The following is a 19,986-nucleotide window of genomic DNA, read 5'->3' on the forward strand; positions in this document are numbered from 1 at the left end:
TATTTATAAATATATTTTGAATTTATTTTTAAATTTATTTTGAATTTATTTGTAAATTTATTTTGAATTTATTTGTAAATTTATTTTGATTTTATTTTGAAATTTATTTTGAATTTATTTTGAAATTTATTTTGAATTTATTTTGAAATTTATTTTGAATCTATTTTGAAATTTTGTTGAGGCTTACAGAATTTGTGTTATCCTTTCAGCCTAGGATTTACAATGAATCTGTTTTACCATCAATAACGTGAAAATTGTAAAAAAAAAAAAAAAAATAGTCCTATTTTCTTTCAGGATGTGCGCTCATCAAATAGTTTAGAGGTATCAAAAGAATTTTTACCGTGCAATACAACAACTATTCAGACGTTATTGCACGGTTGTTAAGTATATATAATATACCAACTAATTATAAACAGACTTCTCTTTCCTTTCCACAGTTCATTCATTTTATGATCGTGGCTTCCACCAAATATTTTTCCTTGTATTTAGATTTACACTTCCCTGTTATTCGCCTGAGAGGAATTGGATATGCGACTTTAACATGTTGAAACGGTAAATCAGTATGGATTAGTCAACCATCTAGGAAACATGGTTATGTTATTCTAAAGGACTTTTAGAAACAAATATTAATAAACTTCATGAATACAAGTAAAGGTCTTACCGGGAAAATATGGGCTTCTGATATCTAATATTTAAGGCAAAATAAACATTTTACCATTGGTATAAGAATCGTGTACCATAATGCGTTTCAGCGCCATTTGTAACAAGGGAATCGAAGAACGGGGCTAGAAATATTCCACAAGTCATGTCAAACGGTGACCCCATATTCTGATCTGGAGAGCATGCGCAATAAATACTATCGATGTAGACTGGAATAACCAGACGCTAGAGATTGGCATTCGATTGAGACTTCTGGCATATTTTCGCCGACAATAACTGATTAGAAATTACAGTAAAACAGAATCGATGAAATGTAAATTAGTTCATATTACATAATTATATGTGTTGCGATCCATTTGTGTCAATTTCTAGGTTACAAATAATAGCGATTTAGCTCCTTTAGTATAGGGGGGGGGGGGGGTTGGGATGGCCTAGTGGTCTAGAGTGCCGCGCTTCGACCTCTGACTGGCCGGTCACCTCTGGCTTGCGGCTGTGGTTTCGAGCCCTGGTGTGAGCGTATGTGGCAAGGACATAGGGGCGCCTTCTCAACCTCGTGGGTTTCCTCCGGGCACTCCGGTTTCCTCCCACTGCTAAAGACCTCTATGCGCAAGCGAATTATTGAAATAAAATTAAACCATATGTTAGTCCCGAAATGACCTGGTTGTGTCGAGTGGACGTTAAACCCCATTTCTCTCTCTCTCCCTTTAGTATAGAACCAACATTTTAATTCAAAATGGCAAGTAACAAACTTTGCATTGTTGTCGTTACTAAAGTGGGCTTACAATTTGAATCATACGATACCATAAATTTTAAGGCAAAATTTGGGTAAATGTCCATCAGATTCAATCATGTATGAAAATTTGAGAATTGCGTAAAGAACGTTAGTTATATGAACCATTCAGAATGGCGTAAAGAGAGAGATGGAGAGAGAGAGAGAGGGAGAGAGGGGAGAGAGAGAGAGAAATGGGGTTTAACGTCCACTCGACACAACTAGGTCATTTCGGGACTAACATATCGTTTAATTTTATTTCAATAATTCGCTTGCGCATAGGGGTCTTTAGCAGTGGGAGGAAACCGGAGGACCCGGAGAAAACCCACGAGGTTAGACAGGCGACCCTACTCCTTGTCACGTACAACCGGGGCAGAATGGCGTAAACAACACCAATGCAGCACAGAACTTTGCAGTCGGTAAATGAGTGTGCATGTCGTGTGAAATAGCTTTATTTAACGTCCGCGTCCACCGAAATGATATCGCCGACAAGCCGGTAAATGTCCATCAAAAGAATCACAATTAAACTCAACTAAATTGTCCAGGCGTTATATGACACAAATTGTGTATTATCGCCTGCAAATAAACTTTTTATTAAAAAAACTTCACAGAATTAACTGAAAACAGCTGAAGAACCACTGAGATATATATCTTCATGAAAATATAAAGAAAAAAGGTAATTCCTTTGTCTTGGAAGTCATTTTGTAGCCAGGTAATTATCACTAACTTATCTAATAACAGTACCAGGTAAACATATTCTATTTACCTTGAATATAAAACAGGTAAAGATATTCTACCTACCTTGAATATAAAACAGGTAAAGATATTCTACCTACCTTGAATAAAAAATGGCGATGTCTGAACAGGTGTAACTTTTACAACCAGGAAACTATACTGCAGAGTTTGAATATTAACCAAGTCACGTGATATTTAGATCGGTTCTTCCCTATCCCCGACCTATCAGAATATACGTGGCTAAATTGACACACGGTTAAACATACATTATGACGTCACATTAATAATGATGTCATTTTAAACATACATTATGACGTCACATTAATAATGATGTCATTGTAAACATACATTATGCAAGACCTAAATCTTCTTATTGCTGTTTTTTTTTAGGCCTGAAATCGTATCTAAATTATTAATTAGACATTAATTAACCTATCCAGACCATAATCAACTCTAGATGGCATCGCTAGCCTGTGAGCTTTAGTGGATTATGAGCCGATTTACTGCATAACTTTCCTTCACGATTTAACGATTAAATGGATAATCGAGACTATGCTTTTTATCGTACTTACTTCATTAATGATGATCGAGGCTATGCGGAAATTTCAATCGCTTCGTTCTCGGTTCATAGTGTGGATCAATTTGAATGAAATTTTCAGCAAATTTCATTATTACCCTTTTTTTACTATTATAGCTTACGTTCCTCTGAATTATCGTCTTGCCTATAGATGTAAGTATTGCAGGCACAGTGCTCTCCACTGTGAGGAGTCCTATAGGCAAAACACAATCCCCTTCTTTTTTTTCTTTTTTTTTTGATTACTTTACTTGTGAGGGGTGGTACACTACTGACAAATGACACTACCATGTAGTCTGCGTGGAAGGAGGGTTTATGATGATTCTTAAACAAGGCTTTAACCCACTGTATTCTACTTAAGAGGCATGCGGGCGACCTCATATGACTACTCGTGCCCTTCATTATATTTTCCCCTAGTGTTTCAGTCAAAGTAACAGTTGGGTCTTTCCTCTTACGGCAAGGGCCGGCAACTCAGTGAATAGTGAGAACTGCCAACTCGTTATCGAATCTCCCATAATGTGTCTTTAATGAAACTATGACTTGTTTATATAAGTATATAGGGTTATTTAAATTTTAACAGGGTTGTCTGGGTGACACCATCCGGATTCTGGATCTGCGGATGAAGGACGGAAGAAGTATTATATTTAGTGAATTAATAGCAATTCTGGTTCGATTGTCGTAGATGAGTCAAGTTGGAAGTAAAACACTTCGTATGAGAGAGAGAGATAGAGAGAGAGAGGGGGGAGAGAAGAGAAGAGAAGAGAGAGAGAAAGAGAGAGAGAGATTAACGTCCACTCGACTCAAAGGTCATTTCGGGACTAACATATGGTTCAATTTTATTCAATAAATCTCCTGGGCATAGGGGCCTTTAGCAGTGGGAGGAAACCAGAGGACCCGGAGAAAACCCACGAGGTTGGACAGGCGACCCTACTCCTTGCCTTGTCAGGTACAACCGGGAAATCGAAACCCCGCCTGCTGACTCAACGACAGACCTTACGATACAACGCGCACACGCTTATCATTCCGTCATCCAAGCCTCTACTTCGCATGAATACGTACCAATTGCAAATTTACACGTTCATGCATCCGCCCGTCTATCCGTTCGTCCGTACTCTCGTCCTCCCATATGTCCATCCGTCCACCTATCCGTCCATCTGTTCGTCTGTGCGTTCGCCCGTCGGTTCGCTAGTCCACCCATCCGTGCGCCTGTCCATCCATCCATTCGCCCGTGCGCCCGTACACCTATGCGCCCATCCGTTCGTCCATCCGTCGGTTCCCCCGTCCACCTATCCCTCTGCCCGCCAGTTCACCCACCCCTCCGTGCGCCCGTCCCTCCATACGTCCACCCGTCCGCCCTTTTGTTATATTTATTTATTGTATTTGCTATGCGTTGTTTAACGTGGGATATTTCATAGTTATAATTATATATATTATATGTAATTGTATATAACGCCTGGTAAGTCAACCTTGACTTGCTTCATATTTCCACTGTAAATACCTTCCTGGTTGTTAAAGGTTTTCAAAGTAGACATTAGTTTATATATTATTATCTTTAACACATCCGCTGTAAGATATACAAGGTAAGTAAAAACTTATTCTGTTTTTATTATCAATTAATACTTTTAATTTTGAGCCTGTTTTAGCGTTGTACAGGTGGGCGATCCATGAGTACCTTTCATAATAAATGTGATCGGACAAAATCTGTAACCCAAACTCCATGTAGCATATTTTTATCGTCTGCTACCATCTTATGAGTTTAACAGCAAAGCCGCCATCTTTTTCTAGCTCCCCAATCACATTGATATAAGGGGGGATGATCAGGGAGAATTTGCTGCCAAAGCCGATTTAGATCTTCCCGATTACCCCTTTTGATTCCATATAAGGATTTTAAATCTTCAATAAACCATTTTAGTTATGGCCGTTGGCAAAGTTCGTGGGATCTTGCAAGCACTAACAAACTTCATCACATTAAGCCTCTCTTAGGAAATTGGCCAAACTCCTACAGAAGAGATGAAGTTGTTTTGTGTCGCTCTTGTATAGGTCATACTTTATTTTAACTCCCATTTTCATATTAAAGCGAGAGCCCCAACCAGAATGTGAACACTGTCATGTTCCTTTGACAGTTAAGCACATTTTTATTGAGTTCAGGCATCTCAAAGATGTAAGATCACATTTTTTACCGTTGTCAATCATTACATCAATTGTTTGCCCAACCGGGTTTATATGGTAAAGTGATAGCCTTTTAAAAAGAGATAGGATTTTATCATAGATTTTAATTTGTATATACATATCATTTTATATTTGAATATTTATATGCATAAAAGATTTATTTTATTTTTGATTTTACAGTGATACAGTTTTTATTTATTCATATTGTTTTCTGTGATACAATGTATCGTGTCCTGAAATAATCACCATGCTTTGCGCAATATAGCCCGGTTGGAGCTGACGTGCCATAAAACAATATTTTCTTCATTCATTCATTTCCTGATTGAGTAGTTGTTCTAATCAAAACGAAGGGGCAAATCTCTTATAGACTTTAAAGGGACCAATCCTGATTTTAATTGAGTCTCAGAAATAAAAGTCCTTATAGGTTTGAAATTTAAACGCGCCAAGATATAAAGGAAAGTTGTAACCTTGTCAGAAAATTTCAGCTCAAAATATTTAGTTGTTTGGACGTGAACTTCAAAACCCCTTATCCAGACACGTAGCTCTTTTAAGATTTCGGGTAATTTGTTTCTTTGAGTGACCTGATAATCCATTACCGTTCATTTAGAGGTAAAAACAGTGCATGATACATGTGCTGTACTTGATAACGAACGGTAAATTTCACCTACACGTTAGTTTTATAAAATAAGAGTCTTGTTTTATCCCGACACCGTATAATACAACTTGGGACACAGGTCTCCATTTCCAGATGAAGACAGGCAGGTTTAAGTTGTTCGAATAAGTATCACGTATATTCAGTTAGTTGCTCGGCCCTAAGGCAGTAGTTTTTAAAGGCTTTTCAAACAAAATAAGTCGTTTTATTCTCCAACATATAATCGAGATTGGCCCTTTAATTCCTAAACTATTTTAATACTGGTAACATTGAGTTCATCGGGTGTTCGATCCCTGCATTGGCCGAGAAAGTTCATCCAGATTTTCCAGCGTGGTTTCCCCTTGTGAGTGATGCAGGACGGAGGGCCTAACAAGGACAGCTGTTCGGATGGGACGAACACCGAGGTCCCGTGTACACATGGCGTGCACGTAAAAGATCCCCCCCTTGGAAGTTGGAATTCGATATAAGAGTAGACCGTAGTGCCGCTGCCCAGGCAAAATTTCCCTCATAGCACACTGTATGGCGTATACCCGTCTTCATTAGCCCAGTTTAGGAGCAGAACAGTAGGACGTTAAACACCATTTCATTTCTATTTTTCTCTTCTACTATTTAATCCATATATTTTATTGTCATATTGCTAAACTTAATTAAAGATTTTTTTTCTTTCTACATACTAATCTATACGTTTTACGCAATATTGGAGAACATAAATAATTTCCTGTCTAGTAATCCATAGATTTTATGGTAATATTGACAATTATGAATAAATGTCTATCTTATGCCTTACCACTAATATCCATATCCATATGTTGACGTTGGTATATACTTACAGAGAGGGAGAGAGAGGGGGAGAGAGGGGGAGGGAGGGAGGGAGGGAGAGAGAGAGAGAGAGTTTAACGTACATTCTACACAAACTAGGTCATTTCGGGACTAACATATGGTCAAATTCTATTTTAAAGATTCGCTTATTCGTAGGGTTCTTTATCAGTGGGAGGAAACCGGAGGACCGGAGAAAACCAACGAGGTTGGACAGGCGAAACCAGTTGACTCAATGACAGTATATACCCACGCGTTCCGTTATGGCCAAATAAAACTTTATACATAGATGGGTAGAAATTAATCATTTCCCGTCAACTAGCTCACAATGACTGAGTTTTATTAGTTTGAAATTCTCGGTAAAAGATTTATAAATAGAGCGATTTATAAATACATGTTTCGTCATGCTTTTCTGACTTCACGGTGGATAGACTCCTATACTTAAAGTTGAAGTTTTATTATTTACTAGACAATAGATGTGATATATATTTACGTATACCGGGTTTCAGTCTATTATAATACATGCTTTCTTCTATTATTTCACAAATTTCAATTAAAAAAACTGCGCCCCTTGTTAACCTCACCCCCACGCTCTTCATCTTGACAAGAAAAGATATCGATGGTGTTTTGGCTCAGCTGAATTTGTATAACCGCTCCATCCCATCCCCGTAGCGGGGTTAAGATGGCTTCGTAGTCTAGGGTGCCGCGCCTGGACCTCTAGCTGGCCGGTAACTTCTGGAGGGGGGGCGATGGCTTAATGGTTAGCACGTGCGCGCTGTATCATAAAGTCTGTCATTGAGTCAACTGTCGTGGTTTCGATACCCCGCTTGTAATTGACAAGGAGTAGGATCGCCTGTCCAACCTCGTGGGTTTTCTCCGGGTCCTCCGGTTTTCTCCCACTGCTAAAGACCCCTACGTGCAAGCGAATTATGACCTAGTTTGTGTCGAGTGGACGTTAAACCCATCTCTCGTTCTCTCTCTCTCTCTCTCTCTCTCTCTCGCTCGCTCTCTCTCTCTCTCGTTCTCTCTCGTTCTCTCTCTCTCTCTCTCTCTCGTTCTCTCTCTCTCGTTCTCTCTCTCTCTCTCGTTCTCTCTCTCTCTCTCTCTCTCGTTCTCTCTCTCTCTCCGGTCACCTCTGGCTTGCGGTTGTGGTTTCGATCACTGGTGTGAGCGGATGTGGCTTGGAGATAAGGGCGCCTTCTCAATCTCGTGGATTACTCCGTGTACTCCGCTTTCCCGCTACAAGAAAGGCGGTCGGGGTGCGATAAGATAATAAAAATGAAAATAAGAAAACTTTTCTGCGATACCACCTTCGGTGGGAGCGGAAGATAAGCACTAAGAACCATTCGACCAAATGTTCTCTACTCTACTAGCCTGAATATAGTGAGCATGGGGAAGTAAATTAATTGTAAATTATTTGTAATATAGGCTCACGAACCGTTCAATAACATCTGAATAGATATTGTAGTGCATATTAAAGATTTTGTTGATAAGTGTAAGCTACTTAATGCATGACAAAACTGTAAACTATTCACATTTGTAAAACTATGCGAGACCAAAAAGCTCTTTATTCAGAGTCCTTCATTCTTAGTTCTTAATCCATAGGTCCTAATTATTATTTCTTGTATTTCGACATTTGTACAATAAAATTATAATTTCTATCTTCAAATCAATATTTGTTTTACAAATCAGACATTTGTCCTATCCGATTTGTAAATTATATTTTTGTGTAATTTAATTGTATTTTAATATAATGTTCTTGAGTCAACTGGAGAATTATTGTAATAAAATTGAACCATATGTTAGATCCGAAATGATCTAGTTTGTGTCGAGTGGACGTTTGTCATCATTATAGCTAGGCGGATATTTAACGGATAGCGTACGGAAATATAAAATTGAAAATAGACCCAATCTTTAAGTGGCATTTAGTGATTGGGGAACACAATAACAGAACACAATTTTTATGTGAAATAATCTCTAGTTTTATTCTAAAAGCACGACGTTTCGACAAGTATCCTCTTATCCTTATCAGGTACAATGAAATGAAATGAAATGGGGTTTAACGTCCTACTGTTCTGCTCCTAGACTGGGCTAATGAAGACGGGCATACGCCATACAGTGTGCTATGAGGGACATTTTGCCCGGGCAGAGGCGCTACGGCCTACTCTTACATCGAATTCCAACTGCCAAGGGATCTTTTACGTGCACGCCAATATGTACACGGGACCTCGGTTTTTCGTCCCATCCGAACGACTAGACAGCTGTCCTTGTCAGGCCCTCCGTCCTGCATCACTGACAAAGGGAAACCACACCGGAAAATCAAGCACAATGACATTTAGTAAACTTGGGTTTAATATATCAGATATGCATGGTGAAATAGTGTTACATGCTCTTATATACATTAGAAGATATTCACCAGAACTGAACAGGGACGCAGGGCTTCACATTTCAAGGACACATGATCATGTTATCAGGATGAATAATACCACTTAATAAAGGGTTCTAATTCCTTAATTTAAGCGGCTTTACTTTACGTCGTTACCTCAAGTATTACAAACTGTCTACATTACTTAATATATCACTCTACTGGTTTCTCACAATCAGCCTTCCGACCTATACATGTTTAATCACCTCATATTCCTTCCAAGTTTGATGACCGTATCACTAGTACTTACTGAGATATTGACAATACTTGTAACTTTACCCCATTTTTTCATGATTGCTAGGGGTCAGATTTTCAAAATGCTGTAAAAAAATTTCCCCAAGCGGGAAAACGTGGGACTTTTTTTCGGATGATGTCCTGGTCATATACTTTCAGAAAAAAGAAGAATCCTTTCTGCCCTAATTTTTTTCTCCAGTTCACAGCCCATCCATCAGGCTATATTTAGTCATCTGAGAATAGGCCGGTATTCCCATTATTATTGTTTATTCATATTTTGTTATGGTTTTCATTTGTTTAACATCATTTTTTTTCCTGGATTGCTTAATTAGTAAGCATATATTATTCGTGTTTATTTAGACAACGGATGGAGGGTTATGCTGTGTTTGTATTTCTTGGTGAATGGTTTCATCTTGATCACCTCATTAACTGTAATATGGTTTCACCCAATGGCTCCCTTTGAAGGCATTCATTGTTAGTCAATATTATCCTTTGGTTGGACCGTGGATCTATTATATTGTGTTGTTTTTGTTTAATCTTTTACTTCTTATTGTTATTATTATTTAATTTTTGTAAATGGCTTCATCATGAACTCTTATATATTAAACCCAAGTTTACTAAATGTCTTGTCTGCGATATCACCTCGGTGGAAGCGGACGTAAAATACAACTAACAACTACTACATTACTAAATGTCATCATTGTCTGCGATATCACCTCGGTGGAAGCGGAAGTAAAATACAACTAACTAACAACAACTAAATGTCGTTGTGCTTGATAACGATAAGAGGATATACTTGTCGAAACGTCGTGCTTTTAGAATAAAACCAGCGATTGTTTCCCATAAAAATTGTGTTCTGTTATTGAAAATAGACCCTTATTTTTAAATAGGCACATCTTTATACGTGCATATTACCTACAAATAAAATTTCAATGTGTATGTTTTATAAAATGCATTAATTGTGCTTGTTGGTGGCTATGTAGTCGAGACTATGAGGTTCTGGGTGACCGAGACTAGTGGCTATAGTTTGTTTCAACCCAATCAATCTATCCGGACACAACTCACCAAATATTTCTACGCCGTCACCCGGAATGTAGGGCGAAAGTTTTTTTTAGTCTTTCTCTCCCTTTCCCTTTTTCCCCCTTTTGCATGGCGATTTTTATTGATTTTTAGGTGTAGAATCGAAGAAAAGGGTACGAAAATACATTTTCTGCCAGGTTTTGGTGAATATTCATGATTTTAAGGCGGAAGGATACACGAGTTGAGAGGTTGGTTAGGTTGAAATGTAGGGTCAAAAATTGCATGTTTACTTGTCTCTCCTTTCAACTTGTGTATGTCAAGTTTTTCATAGTGAACCTCATACATGCTTTTGCGCAAGGGCTGCAACATGTTGCTCCATCTGTGCGTTCTACACAACGGAAATTTGGGAAAAAGTTAGAGCCGGTCTAAGAGACGAGAATTAACATTAAAGTCAATGGGCAAATCTTTAGTGATCTGTGGCCATCCTTTTCAGACTTAGTACTTTTCAGTCAGTCCTCGTTTGTTTATACAATCGGTCTACCAGAATATTGTATGGAACTATAGTATTTTGTGCCGTAACAGTGTATCATTGTTGTTGTAACTTTATTTTATTGTTAAGGTTTATCACCATGGTTACATCAGGCCATCTGCCAGTATTTTGTGTTGTAACTGTATTTTATTGTTGTTGTTGTAACTTTATTTTATTGTTTTAGGTTTATCACCATGGTTACATCTGGTCATCTGTCACTATTTTGTGTTGTAACTGTATTTTATTGTTTTAGATTTATCACCATGGTTACATCAGGCCATCTGCCAGTATTTTGTGTTGTAACTGTATTTTATTGTTGTAACTTTATTTTATTGTTTTAGGTTTATCACCATGGTTACATCTGGTAATCCCTCAGTGCTTTGTGTTGTAACTGTATTTTATTGTTTTAGGTTTATCACCATGGTTATTATATCTGGTCATCTGTCAGTACTTTGTGTTGTAACTGTATTTTATTGTTTTAGATTTATCACCATGGTAACATCTGGCCATCTGTCACTATTTTGTGTTGTAACGGTTGGATTCCTTACATTAATAACTAAAGGTAAAAAAAACCATATCAGTCATCAGTACTTGAAGATATATTACTTCGGGGTGGGGGGGGGAGTCGCCGAATGGTTAGCATGTGCACGCTGTAACATAAGGTCTGTCATTGAGTCAAATGGCGTGGTTTCGATTCCCCGCCCGATTGTTCGTGACATGGCGTTGGATAACCTGTACAACCTTGTGTGTTTTCTCCGGGTGCTCCGGTTTCCTCCCACTGCTAAAGACCCCTAAGCGAAAGCGAGTTATAGAAATAAAATTAAACCATATGTTAGTCCCGAAATGACCTAGTTGTGTCGAGTGGACGTTAATAAAATAAATAAAAGATACAATGGATTTTGTAAATGTAATTTAACGCGGGACATGAAACATGAATTCAATTCCACTTACCAAAACCAAAATTACAAATCGGTGCAGTACTTGGACTTTATCTTTGAATCATAAAGTCTCTATAACGGAACACCTGAAACCCCTATTTGAGCTAATAGAATTGAAACCTCGTTTACGATCCACCAAGTAGCTTTTAACGTCTAAAATCTAGCCCCAAGAAGCTACAAGTTGTGACTTATGTCGTGCAAGAGATAGCATATGCTTGCTTTCTAGAACTTCTGATTAAAACAATCAACACAGCTGACACATTATTATACACATATGTATCTGGATATTGTATCTAGTGTATGTTTTGTATCTGGATATTGTATCTGGTGAATGTTTTGTGTCTGGATATTGTATATGGTGTATGTTTTGTTGATATTTATTCCAGGAATACGTATTATCAGTGATCCAGAAAACTTATCATATAATCAACCATTTAAACTTACATGTGAAATCGGCTCCATAACAGATGAGATTAAATGGTTGTATTCAACAACAGAATATTTTAGATGTTCCTCGCCGTATAGCGCTGGTATATGTTCTATTGGTACTTCCGCAGCAGCTAAAGCTGTAAGCTATGATGTTAACACTACGGCTGGTACTTCAACTATTGAAACTATTGTAACTTCCAGTTCTCAGAATGTATTGTGGACCTGCAAGCATGGAGTTGATATGGCTACCTACCAAATAACCATTAAAGGTAAAGTCCTCCTTTAATTTATTTTCGCTTTAAAGGTTAATTGTATTGTAAGATGTATTTATAGTATTACTGTTATACACTATTATGGATGTATATTATACACACTATATGAATGTGGGCGTATATTATACACTATTATACACACTATAGGAATGTGGACGTATATTATACACTATTATACACACTATGGGAATGTGGACGTATATTATACACTATTATACACACTATAGGAATGTGGATGTATATTATACACTATTATACACACTATAGGAATGTGGACGTATATTATACACTATTATACACACTATAGGAATGTGGATGTATATTATACACTATTATACACACTATAGGAATGTGGACGTATATTATACACTATTATACACACTATAGGAATGTGGACGTATATTATACACTATTATACACACTATAGGAATGTGGACGTATATTATACACTATTATACACACTATAGGAATGTGGATGTATATTGTAACGATGCTCTCGTATAGTATTCTTATTATACACTATTTAAAAATAAGCATTAAACGTTTGTAATGTAAAATGGTTGGTGAGATGTATTTTATAGTATTCTTATTGTACTGTATTTAATCTTTTAATTACAATCAAAATGTCTGCATGATTCAAAAACTGCCAAAATAGAAGATCGGGGTTGTTTTCTTTAGATTGAAGCGATGCGTTGCAGTTGTCGCTCACGTGACATCGTCCCCCGATTTCGATGTTTTCCGGCACGTTGTATCTGCTCTAGGAACATCACTACTGTATGATTTCTAATGTCCTATTCTTGTTGTATCTGTTCTAGGAACATCACTAAGGTTGGTGTCTTATTGTTGTTGTTGTTTGTTCTTGTCTGTGTTTTGTGGTGCAGTTATCCTTCATCATCAGTCAGGTAAATCCATGACAAATAATCCAGGCTGCAATGTGCACGGGCCATGTTTACTCCTCTGACAGGAAAATATTTTTTAAATTTTAGACAGAGCATTGGTCAGTACGTTTGAGATATCAAGTCAACCATCGAAAAGTGTCAACGAAGGGACCAACATAACACTGACCTGTACTCTAACCTCTGCATCTAAACTACCCGTGAATATATCAATATCCAGATATCAATATGATAGAGAGAAGACTATCGGCTACGTCACTAACTCATCATCGAGGACATTAAGTGTTATTACAACAGCTGAATGTAGAGATAACAGCTTCTTCTGTAACACGTCCAATGATTATGGTGCAATGCATAGTCAAATACTAAATGCCAACGTGAACTGTAAGTATACTAAATATATACACGTACTACATATATACTACACATATACTACATATATACTACATATATTACATATATAATACATATATACTACACACATATACTACACAAGCCAAGGGATGATTAATTGTTGCTCCTATGCTAGATATTTGCTTCATCATCATTTTACATATTCCTCATAATCTATTTAATATAAATATACAGTATCAGAGTTTACAGTATTTTAATAATCGGTTATTGATCTAGTTTTCTTATATATATTGTTATTTACATATTTTAGGCAAAGTTCGAATATTTTAAATGGAAGCTAATTTTTTTATATATTTCATGTGTATATTTTATTATTTACATATTTTAGGTAAAGTTCGAATATTAGAAATGGAAACTAATTATTTATATATTTAATGTATATATTTTTATTATTTACATATTTTAGGTACAGTTCAAATATTAGAAAATGAAACTAATGAAGTGGTTAACACTACGATTGGTTCTGATGCCACATTGAATTTGAAGATAATGGGTTATCCACGTCCAACTTATACATGGTACAAGAAAATAGCCGAAACTGAACGAAAGCTGAATGGTTATAGAATTGAAGATATAGATGGTCCCGCGCTAAAGATAAAAAACGTCCATCAAATCGACGAAGGGGAGTACAATGTGCGAATAACTAGCGCTGGGTCATATTCTATCATCTTTACATTCAAGCTGAATGTGTTTCCTGAAATCTCAGAAAGCCAGCGATCAGATGACCTACCGCTAAGTGTTGGTGCATTGATAGGTATTGGTGTAGCTGGTGGTATAGTTATCTCCCTTATTGTGTTCGGTGTTGCCATGCTGATCATACGTTTGAGAAGACCACGAGGTGAGTATTTAATACGGGTTAAATTTATATTAAAAACCTCCACAGATAAAGTTAAAAATTATTTTCTAGACTTTATAACACTTGCCAAAAATACTTCGAGTTAAAGCAACATGGAATCTCGGAAAACACCTTGTCTGGCAGCAGTTTTTGTCGGATTTTATTGCATGGTTTTAACAAGTCCCCCCTTCTTATGTTAGGTACTATTAATACGTATGTTGCTATATCCCACAGTATGTAATAATATCCTGCCAAATCCTAGTGATCAACGTGGGGGACAAATTGTTGACCGGTTTTATTAGACGACTGTAGTATACTATACTTATATCACACGTGGTGTCTGTATTATAATATAGTTATTTATGGTGTATTATAATATAGTTATGTGTGGTGTCTGTTTTATAACATCGTTATTTATGGTGGCTGTATTATAATATAGTTATATATGGTGTTTTCTAATATAGTTATATGTGGTATCTGTTTTATAACATCGTTATATATGGTGGCTGTATTATAATATAGTTATTTGTGGTGTCTGTTTTATAATATAGTTATATGTGGTGTCTGTATTATAATATAGTTATTTATGGTGTATTATAACATAGTTATATGTGGTGTCTGTTTTATAACATCGTTATTTATGGTGGCTGTATTATAATATAGTTATATATGGTGTTTTCTAATATAGTTATATGTGGTATCTGTTTTATAACATCGTTATTTATGGTGGCTGTATTATAATATAGTTATATATGGTGTTTTATAATATAGTTATATGTGGTGTCTGTTTTATAACATAGTTATTTATGGTGTCTGTTTTATAATATAGTTCTATGTGGATAGTCGATTTAACAAAATTTAACTTTAACTTTTAAATTTTTTAATGTTTCAAATATTTTCTTAGTAGAAATCATTGCTGATATGACATGTGTTTGTCTAAAATATTTTTTTTGTTTTTTAGTGTATGGCACTGCTACTAATTACGATAGGTAAGTAGTATTAACTGTATTCATTTCGTATTAATTAAGACATAATATCGATATGTACGTGTCACTTACAATATCTGGCCAGGAGTTCACATTATCAAAGTTAAGAAATTACTCATCGATCAACTTCCAATCACTGTTTATTTCGTGTTGATATATAATGTCCATGTACAGTCAAATATAAATATTTGATTTCCTTCGTATTTTCAGAACTACCAAGGAGAAAACTGCAGACGGTAAAAACTAAATTTATGTTTCTTTTATCGCAACAGAAATAAAATACAAAATGAAACTAATATATTTCGATAATAAACGACAACTTGTGTTAAATAGTACAAAAATAAACAAGTATTTATAATTATAACAGAAATAAATAATGATACTTCCAAATGAAATAAATCAATGATACTTCCAAATGGAATAAATAAATGATACTTCCAAATGGAATAAATAAATAATACTTCCAAATGGAATAAATAAATGATACTTCCAAATGGAATAAATAATGATACTTCCAAATGGAATAAATAATGATACTTCCAAATGGAATAAATCAATGATACTCCCAAATGGAATAAATCAATGATACTTCCAAATGGAATAAATCAATGATACTTCCAAACGGAATAAATAACGAATACTTCCAAATGGAATAAATAAATAATACTTCCAAATGGAATAAATAAATAATACTTCCAAATGGAATAAATAATAATACTTCCAAATGGAATAAATAATAATACTTCCAAATGGAATATACATATGGAAATCAACTGAAATAAATAAATCGACACCGAATCTGCTGGCCGTAGGTGAAGTAACATAATGGAAAGAGTTACAATTTCGTCATGAAAGGGAAGGCATATTCTTGCCTTGAGTCTCGTGTACTCATTACAGTGTACGTAAAATAAACCTTTACAATGAGAATTCGAAATACGAGTAACCCGTAGCGTCGTTTGTCCTTCCCATTTGTGCATTCTGTGCTGATAATAAGAAGGTTAACCCCCCATTTCCCACCTTACGATCGTGATAAATGGAAAGCTAGAGAGGTTAACATCCATTTCCCACCACTACGATCGTGATAAATGGAAAGCCAGAGAGGTTAGCCACCATTTCCCACCGCTATGACCCTGATGAATAGAAAGCTAGAGAGGTTAACATCCATTTCCCACCACTACGATCGTGATAAATGGAAAGCTAGAGAGGTTAACACCCATTTCCCACCACTACGATCGTGATAAATGGAAAGCTAGAGAGGTTAACACCCATTTCCCACCACTATGATCGTGATAAATGAAAAGCCAGATATTTCGCACCACTGCGATCGTGTTAGATGGAAAACTATGTATTTCCCACCATTGCGATCGTGTTAAATGGAAGCCTTGTATGATCAAATATATGTCATGAAAAACGTAATCGAAGTATATCTCCTGGTTTTCAGATTACCAACTCCGGAATAAACGCAACTCCAAGCGTCCGGTTGAAGAGGACTACGAACAACCGGTTGACAACCAAGAAGTTTATGAAGCCGTGGAATAAATAGAAGTGTCCAAGTGCCCAGTGGTAAAAATAGCACCGCTTTTAAACTTGTTATTTTTATTTTCTTATAAACCGATTTTTTTACGATTTCATTACGAGGAAATGAATTGTTGTATTCATGCAGTTTTAAAGACTACGATTTATGCTGACTGTTTCTAGGGGCTGTCTCGTTTCTCCAATGCAGTGATTCTCAACCAGTGTGCCTAAGTGTGCCCCGAAATTTTAAACAGCACACTATGAAAATACGAAAAATCACATGATCCCAACTGAGTATTCACTGGTATTCATAGCCGTGTTTAGTTTGAATGATTCTATGTGTCTATGACTAGTTTCTGTCTACGGTTGTATGCCGTCTGACTTACATGTTTTGAAATTTGCAAAATTCAAATATTTTTTCATATATATTTAGCTAGGTGTGCCGCTAATTTTTCATGTGTTCCAAGGTGCATAATGTATGTTTAAATCAACCTGTCCATAATATCATATAATCGTTGTCATGTATGATTCATGATGTGCTGTTGTAGTTCTGCTGTATATATTCCCCGCCACATTTTTGTATTACCTGTAAATAATTTAATTAAATTAACCTGTTCATGGTATCATATTTCTTGTATTGGACGTTAAATTTAGAATAAATAACCAAAACAACAACATTGTATTACGACAGCGATTTAATAAGTGTGCTTTAAGGTGCCTTTTTTTGCATTTTTACCAATTTTCAACCCTTTAAGTGTAAATAATTGAATTCAATCAACCTGCCCATAATATCATATTTATTATCTAGTGGACGTTAAATCTGTAATAAACAAAATAACAACTGCTTGATAACTTTGAGAGAATATTCTTCGAAATGTATATATTATAGTTTATTTTTACACTATGTATTTCTATAGTGTATCCCTTTCTATGTAAAATTGTCGAAAATAGAGAGTGAAACTTAGAATCATGAGAAGACCTTAAAGTTGGCATACTTCAACTCTTGTTGTTGTTCCCATTCTGTTATTGTCCATTTATTAATATTCTGCATGTTGTTACCGTTCTGTTATTGTTTCATTTATTAATATTCTGCCTATTGTTACCGTTCTGTTATTGTTCATTTATTAATATTCTGCATGTTGTTACCGTTCTGTTATTGTTCATTTATTAATATTCTGCCTTTTGTTACCGTTCTGTTATTGTTGATTATATATTAATATTCGTGTTGCTATTACTGCACTTGTTAAGCACGCTTGGGTATAAAACAAAGCTTATTTAGTCTTTGTGTGTAAGATAGCTGTATACCGGATTAAATCCACTTGAAATAATAGTATAGTATGTTTTTAATATGGCGGCCATTCGTGGTAGGGATGGGGGTTAACTCTTTTGGCAAAACTTATTGATACATTTATTGTGGCATAGTCAAGTTCAACAAGAAAAAAGGAAACTCAATTTATATAATACATTCAAAATTGCACAATTGTTAGAACCTCGACTGAATTCTGTCCATCCTATGAAAGGTGTTAATGGAGTTGAAGACCTTGAAACCTAACGATCTGTCAGATATCTACCCGATGAAACGTAAATAGAACTCATGAGCTTTTTCAGGATTTAACCGGGTGTGGGTGAGAAGGTCAAGTTTAAAGTGAGATCAGGGGGATTACACTAGCATTTTTTAAAATTGGAAGCTTTGTGACAATATGTCTGCACTAGACACAAACTAGGTCAGTTAGGGACTAACACATGGTTCGATTTTTAGTTCAATTATTCGGTTGCGCGTAGGGTTCTTTATCAGTGGTAGAAAAGATGAGGACCCAGAGAAAACCCACGAGGTTGGGCAGGTAACCCTACACATAGTCACGTACAAGTTGACACAAATGAAATGAAATGGTGTTTAACGTCCTACTGTTTTGCTCCTATACTGGGCTAATGAAGACGGGCATACGCCATACAGTGTGCTATGAGGGAAATTTTGCCCGGGCAGCGGCACTATCGCCTACTCTTATATCGAATTCCAACTGCCAAGGGATCTTTTTACGTGCATTCCAATGTATACACGGGACCTCGGTTTTTCGTCTCATTCGAAGGACTAGACAGCTGTCCTTGTCAGGCCCTCCGTCCTGGATGAACTTTCTCGGCCAATGCAGGGATCGAACACCCGACCTCCAGGCTAGCGAGCCAGCGTCTTACCCACTCAGCCACACGATCCCCTACAAGTTGACTCAATGACACAACTTATGACCTAAACCACACACGTTAAATCACCCAACTGCACATTTAACGGATTAAATTGAGCATTCTGACGAATGACACTTACACTTTCTGATTACAATGGAACTTCGCTTCAGGACAGACCAGAAGCTCTTATCCATTAATAAATAGACAATTTTAGTTTACTTCGATAATTCTGAGAAGTATTTATTCGGCATTCACTTTTCATGAAACTGGAAATGTTTATTTAGCCTTGTAAAGATGTAAAACAGATAAGAACCGCTCAACTAAACAGCACCCTAATTGTTCAAAATGGTAGCCAATTAGAAATGATACCTACTCCCAAATAAAGTGGATAGTTCTAGGTGTACCGAATAGGACGTTCTCACCTATAAAGGGAGACAACCAGTTTTATTTGGAATCAGACTACCAATTGTAGTTGTTCGTCTATTTATAGCAATTCTCTCTCTTTTCTCCCCGTTTGCATGCCCATTTTCGTTGATTTTTTTGTCTAGAATGGACGAAGGGGGTTTTAAGTAACATTTTCTGCCAGGATTTGGTAAATATTCATGATTTTGAGGCGGAAGGATAACGGGGTTATTAGGTTGGCTACGGTGATAATACGGCAAATAGTCACATGTTTGAAATAAAATTGAACCATGTGTTGGTTCCGAAATGATCTAGTTTGTGTCGATTGGACGTTAAACCCCATCTCCCCTCTCCCTCTCTTGCGAACTTTTCGGCGTGGTCCGCGCTTGTCAGTGGTGCAGGACAGAGGTCTGGCAAGGTACATATATAGTCGTTCGGATGGTACGGAAACCAAGATTCTGTGTACAGATTGTGGAACATGTAAAAGAACCTCTGACAATTGAAATTCGATATAAGAGTGGGTTGTTGGGCCGTTGCC

General features: G+C 36.4%; 1 protein-coding gene across 1 annotated transcript; it reads left to right on the forward strand.

The window, feature by feature from the left end:
* The first annotated feature begins 4,247 nt into the window (after positions 1 to 4,247).
* Positions 4,248 to 18,190, forward strand: LOC126827259 (uncharacterized). Its single transcript, XM_050556530.2, has 8 exons — positions 4,248 to 4,318; positions 11,066 to 11,145; positions 11,908 to 12,219; positions 13,209 to 13,502; positions 13,939 to 14,370; positions 15,329 to 15,356; positions 15,564 to 15,589; positions 16,795 to 18,190. Exons 2-8 carry the CDS (start codon positions 11,076 to 11,078, stop codon positions 16,890 to 16,892), a joined length of 1,260 nt encoding a protein of 419 aa, XP_050412487.1. The 5' UTR covers positions 4,248 to 4,318; positions 11,066 to 11,075; the 3' UTR covers positions 16,893 to 18,190.
* Positions 18,191 to 19,986: the final 1,796 nt, after the last annotated feature.

This window comes from Patella vulgata, chromosome 7, assembly GCF_932274485.2.
Source record: "Patella vulgata chromosome 7, xgPatVulg1.2, whole genome shotgun sequence".
NCBI classification, from domain to species: Eukaryota; Metazoa; Mollusca; class Gastropoda; family Patellidae; genus Patella; species Patella vulgata.